We start from the raw sequence: 6000 nt of genomic DNA, 5'->3' as shown, positions 1-6000 counted from the left end.
GCTACACCAGTGCCGCCGCCGCGGGGTCGGGCGCAGGCTCTGCCCCGGCCGCGCCCCCGCAGCCCCATGGAGCGGCCCCGCTGCCCGCGCTGAAGGCAGCCCCGACCCGCCCGCAGCGGCAGCCGGCGGAGGGAAGGTGAGCGGCCCCGGGCCGGTGCCGGGAGCAGCGGGGCACGGCGGGGGCAGCGGCGCACAAAGCGGCGGGTTAGAGGTGCCGTGTCATGGGCGGCAGCGGGGGGGGGCGGGCGGCAGCTCCGGCGGCGGCGGCGCTCCAGCCTCCCGCAAACAATGCTGGGGATGAACGCGGCCCCCGCCGTGACCGCCGAGCCCGCCGGGTCGGGTCGGGTCGGTGCGGCGCGTCCCCGCAGCCCAGGCGGCGATGTCGGCGGCGCGGAGCGAGGCTGCCCTGCCCCGCTCCGCTGCCCAGGCCGTGCCCCCGCCGCCCTCCGCCCGGGGCCGGGAGGGTAGGCCGGGGAGCTTTGTGCCGGCCGGGGCCAGCGGGCGGGAGGCAGCCGGCGGGCGCAGCGCCGAGCAGCCCGGCGGGCGCGGGGACCAGGGAGCCGGGGCTGGGGGCGAGGGGGGGACACGCCGCAAAAGTAAGGAGGGAAAGGCGGCTTGGCTCGGCGTTCCCCGGAGGAGTTGCCCCTCGCCCTTTCGCCGGCAGAAAAGCCGCTCTGCAACCCTGATCCCGGAGGCCTCAGACACTCGGAGGCTTTGCAGAGGCTGGGGGCGCGGTGCGGGGGTCGGCACCGCCGCACTAAAACGCGGCGGGCATCACCCCCCACCCCGGCCCGGCCCCGCCGCTCCCCCCGCGGCCGCTGAGGAGTTCATGGCATCCCTCCCCCGAGCCGAGCATCCTCCCCCCGCAGGCAGCCCCTTCGGTCCGTGGCGCGGGGGCCGCGCGAACTTTGTGCGGCGCGGCACGTAGGGCGCAGACGGGGCAGGGATGCCCCCGGTGCCGGGGCCGCGGCCGGGGCGGCCCGGGAGCCGGCGGCGGGCGGAGGGGGGGAGCGGCGGGCAGCCCAGGTACCGGGGGTGGGCGGCGGGGGAACGGGGCGGGCGAGAGTCGGTCCGGCCCCCGCTGCCTCCGCCGGACTCGGTGCGTAGTGGAGCGCGGAGTTGTGGGCAAACTGCGGCGCAGCATCTCGGGGAGCGCCGGCGGGTCCCCCGGGGCCGGGAGCGCCCCGGGAGCGCCGGGGGAGCTGGGGGCAGGCGCGGCCCCGGGCGGGCGGGTGCAGCTGCCGTGTCGGTGTAACAGCGCCGGGATAGCGCATGGATCACCAGAAGGTGTTGACACGGGGTTAACCCTTCCCGGCTCCTGCCTTTCAGCGTTCTCTGCTACAGCCCGAGCCCAGCTAGAGGCGGATTTTTGAAATTCAGATGAGGAAGGCGTAAATATTTTATTTGGGGAAATGGGTTTTTCGCGTGCATAGGCAGAGCTCTCTGTGTCAGTGGCTCTCTGTGCGATGTAACGCCACACTGAAATTGACTTACCTGTGCAGATTTCGTGGCAGTTTTTTTGACAGGCCGGCAGTGTGCAGGCTCACAATTAGCTGCACCCACGTTTGGGCCAGCCCTGTTCCGAAAAAGCGCCGGTTTATACCTGTAACGCTGGGCAGGGTGTACAACGGCACATCTCCTGTCTTGCCGCCGGTACAGATAGACGCTGCGAAAGGGTAACAGCCTGCATCTGGGAAAAGGCAACATGCTGGGAAAGCATCCTTTGGGTTTTTAGTACAGGCATTCTTATTCAAAACTGCCTCGAAAGGCGGGGAAGATACTACGCGTTGTTTTACTTGATACATGGGAAGATAATCCAACTTTTTTTTTTGGTTACTCATCTCCCGTGTGTAACCTCAAGTAGTGCTCATAGTTGGAGAAAGAAGAATGGTAGCGATTCGAAGAAGTCTTTTTTAATTTTTTTTTTTTTTAATTTTGGGCCTAAGATACGTTTGTTTTAAAGTTTTGAAGTGTTCAGCTTCTTTCTTCTATTTTCTTCAGAGACGTTCAGAGTAAAGAAGGTAACAATTAGATACTTCTGATAGTTGCGCTGTAGTACTCTATTTGGAGTATTAAATGGAAATTGAGAGAATTGACACAGAAGCCAGCTTCAAACTATACATGTATCTCCAGTCTGGCAATTGTTGAATTTCATTTGAAAAGGATGCTTTGTTCAGCTTTGTCTCAATTTAAGTACAGATTTATTTTGAAGATTAAAGATCAGAACAGTGGGAAGCAATTGCAGCTTATACACTTACAATCTGACTGAGAGTCAACTTAAAAGTATTTAATACAGCTTTTTAAGTGTCCTCTTGTCATTTGTTTTACGCCAGTTAGTCGCAATTTCTTTCTGTAACGTGGACTGTTACAAACATTATAAAAAATGCCTATTATCTTTATGTATAATTCATTCTCGTGAACAAATTAGATTTTTCTTCCATGAGTGAACTACAATATGAAATTTAATGTTCTGACCTTTCTTATGTTGGGTTCCTGCAAACAGTGTAATTTAGCTTTTTTGAAAGCTCAAGCATATTTTTGTTGTTGGTTTAATGCATTGTTTTATATTGTTGCTTTTAATTGTGGAAAAAAAATAACATTACACATGCAGCTTTCACACTACTTCTTAATATATGAAGGCTCCAAAGTTCTTGCAGTGTAAAAGAAAAACTCTTTATTTTATTTTTTGTTTTCTGGGAGCTCTGGTGGCCTGTCTTGTTAATGACAGTAATTTCTCTGGCAGGAAGATGTTATCATTTGTATTTACTTCTCAGTACAGGGCAATTATGCTGCTCTGCTGTTGTGCACTCTTCACAGTTTCTATCTCAAAAGAACTGCAGCGCTTGGAACAGGACTGCAGTTTGAAGCAGGTGTTGTGTTTTACTGTTATGCAAAATAACACTGAAATATAAGTGTAAAGGAAATTCAGGAAACAGCTGCAAACTTGGCGTGGTAACCACTACGATGTGTGAGCAGTCCTTGCAGCATCTTCCATGGCATCTAGCACAGCAAAGATGTGTTCCAGCAAAGCTCACCCTTGCTGATTTCTGCTGCTGAAACCTCGCTCTCATGAGAGAGGTCCTCCAGGTCTCACAGGGGAGGACCAGGCTGTGACCACAGTTACAGTGCTCTGCCATCTCTAGTGACAGTTTTTAAACTGCTGCTTTTCCTTTTCATTTCATCTTCATCATTTTTTTTCCTTTTAATTTTTTCCTTTTGCTTTTTTCCCTTCTGACACTAAAGAAGATGAAGGATAGAATCGAGCTACCAGGACGAAGGTTGCAGAATGTCTCAACCCAACCAACATATGGAAGCCTACATAGGCCTGAGGTGGTAAAATAGTAAAATAAATGGCCTATAGCAGGCCATCTGCCATTTGCAGAGCATTTTCATCGTGCCTCATGCCAAACTGGAAATTACGTTCTTTGTATTAAAAATATATTTTGAATACAAATCAAAGATTTCAAATGCTCAGCGTTACACATGGCAAGCACATTTCTATCTGGGAGCTAGAGAAATCCAGGGAAATTGCACTGGAAAAACATTGCTTGGTTTGATGCTCAGGGCTCAAGTCATTCTCTTCTCTTTCCCATCTCTTTGTCTTCCCAGTAAGCAAGGATTTACTTTTGTGCAATGCACTGCAGGTAGGGAAAGTCCACTCTTGGCAGCTAAAGGGAAGAATTTCAGTGGAAAGTGGTGATTTCACCAAGTCCAGGCAGCGAGCACAGCGTGTCCCAGCTGAGGACCTGCCCCATAAACGGGGCCTTTACAGGGCTGCTCGTCTTGAAAGTATCCTTCGACCATGGGCTGATCCATTTCCACAGAAATGGAAAGGAAGGCAGCTGAGATATGCCCAGGCTATTGACTGGAGAAACCCAAGCTGGATTTTGCCCAGGAAGCTCAGTGGAGCTTGTTTGGGAGGTTCTGGCTGCTGGGCTGTGCTGATATGACAATACACATCCAGGCCTGACTCAAAGTGTGTGTAAGAGCACTCTGGAGAAGCCAAAGATGCAGAGATGCAAAGACGCAGAGAGAGGGAAGAGCCTGTTTCTTTCATTTTTATGCAGAAATATTTTTGCATAAAATCACGCTTAAGTCAGATAAATGATCGCTGTCTGCTAACGGTGAATCCAAACCAGTTTCAATGCTAGTGAGCTATAATATGGATACTTTGTTAACATTGCCTCGATACTCTGGCACATAAACACCTCCATCAAAGGTGTTTGGGTGTGCCTTTTGGTGTGCAATTGTAACATGTTCTTTACAGCAGTTTCTTGTAAGTTTCTCAGTTGTTTAAAGCCGCAGCAGCAGCTTGAAAATAAGTGTGCATATTTGTGGAAAGTCTTTTGTCCTTCAGGAAGCTAGGTCCACTTGTGAGTTTTCATGGTTGCAATGAGCACGAGATGTTATTTAAAATCAAGGATACCAAATGGAGAGTATTTAACTGGAGCTTTCAACACAGATATTTTATTTCCCCCACCCCCTGAAGATAAAGCCTTACTTTAAGCATTCGTCCTTTGGATGTGTCTAATGATGATGGAGTTGGATGATGAGGTAATTAAAAAAAACCAAAGTGAATAGCAATGCGTGGAGACGGGTGATGGGTGCATCAGGAATACAGGAAAAGATCTCAGATCTGAACAGGTCTCAGATCTGAACGGAAGTCAGGAGAGCGTGGAGCAGTAGGTCAGTGTGTGTTTACATCTCGTGTGCTGTCTCTCCTGGCAGAGGTCGCGGCGTGGATGCGGAGCTGCTGGCAGTCGGGATCCGCCCGGAGCACAATGCCCTGCCCTGCCCCTGGCCTTGGGAAGCTGTGAGCTGCTCATGTCCATAAGGAGGAAGGATGGCTCATGGAATTCCTTCACAAGGCAAAGTTACCATAACGGTGGATGAGTACAGCTCCAACCCAACGCAGGCGTTCACGCACTACAACATCAACCAGAGCCGCTTCCAGCCTCCCCACGTGCACATGTGAGTATTCCCTGCTGTGTGCCTGCTCCAGGACAGCCGGCCAAACTGGGAAATCGCCTTAGTTAGCCATGGGAGCTGAGAGGCAGAACGGTCAGTGTTAAAAATGGGACCAGGCTCCTGGTACTAAAGTGATTTCAGCATTTATTGTAATAAAAAAGAAAGGCCTAAAGCAAGGCGGCCTGCGGGCCGAGCAGGAGCACTCCCGTCGGGGATGCTGCAGTGTTGGCACTGGATCTTCTTCAGCAGCGATGTCCCCGATGTTTCAGGTGGAGCAGCACAGCTTCCCTGGCTCAGATGCCCCCTTTTTATCCTGTTCTTTGGATTGGTTTCTTTTTGGATCCTTCATTTGCATGAAGGTTTAAGGTGCTTGATGGGCCCGGTACAGTTCTATCCAGGCTGGCTCATTTCGCTTGGGGGCTGCTGCACTTTACTTGTGTGTAATGCAGCACGCTGAGTACCTTATGTCTTATAATTGCCTTTTTAACCCCTTTTACAATATAACAACTAAACTAACAGTACACGCTTAACAATTATAAACTATTTTACAACAGTTTCTGAGCTGTTTTTAACAGTTAGCGGGGTTTGCACACGGTGTGTGCTGAGGAGCGGAGCTCCATCCCCTCCTGGATGGAGGTGCTCGGTGCCACCACCTCGGTGGCACTCCCGTGCTCTCAAGCTTGTCACTTCACTGATCTTGCTTTCACTCGCCTGAGGGACCCATTGCTGTAAGATTTAAGCTCCCTTCCCCCAGCAGCTTACACTCAGCTGCGAAATAGGCCTAATTGGGACTAATTGTTCCCCCCCCGCTCAGCGAATCCTTTGTCCTCCCGGTTGCGAGCGGAACGTGTGCCGCATTCCACATTCCACCCGCAACCTGCCGCACAAAGGAGCCGGGGCTGCCCCGCGGCTCCTCCGGAGAGCTGCGAGCCCTCCAGACACCTCCCTGCAAACCCTCCAGACACCTCCCTGCAAGCTCCAGCCCCGGCCCCATCCAAGGGACCAGCACGGCAAGCGGGGAGCTGGAGTGGA

At 52.5% G+C, this 6000-nt stretch overlaps 1 protein-coding gene across 3 annotated transcripts in view; it reads left to right on the top strand.

Annotated features, from left to right (window-relative positions):
- The first annotated feature begins 6 nt into the window (after window positions 1–6).
- MPPED2 (metallophosphoesterase domain containing 2) overlaps window positions 7–6000 on the top strand; it is a 110481-nt gene continuing 104487 nt past the window's right edge. Inside the window, exons 1-2 of one of the 3 annotated variants that reach the window (XM_039725173.1) lie at window positions 7–136; window positions 4729–4971. In XM_039725173.1, coding sequence (XP_039581107.1) covers window positions 4844–4971 — 128 coding nt within the window. In that variant the 5' untranslated portion in view covers window positions 7–136; window positions 4729–4843. Of the gene's footprint in view, window positions 137–975; window positions 1027–1899; window positions 2022–4728; window positions 4972–6000 lie in introns of those variants that run through there. The other 2 variants (XM_039725174.1, XM_039725176.1) reach the window with 2 other exon arrangements.

The sequence above is a fragment of the Passer montanus genome, unplaced genomic scaffold (assembly GCF_014805655.1).
Source record: "Passer montanus isolate IOZ18808 unplaced genomic scaffold, ASM1480565v1 scaffold54, whole genome shotgun sequence".
Lineage (NCBI taxonomy): Eukaryota > Metazoa > Chordata > Aves > Passeriformes > Passeridae > Passer > Passer montanus.
Note: the sequence above shows the minus strand (reverse complement) of the source record. Positions and strands in the feature narration are given on the sequence as shown.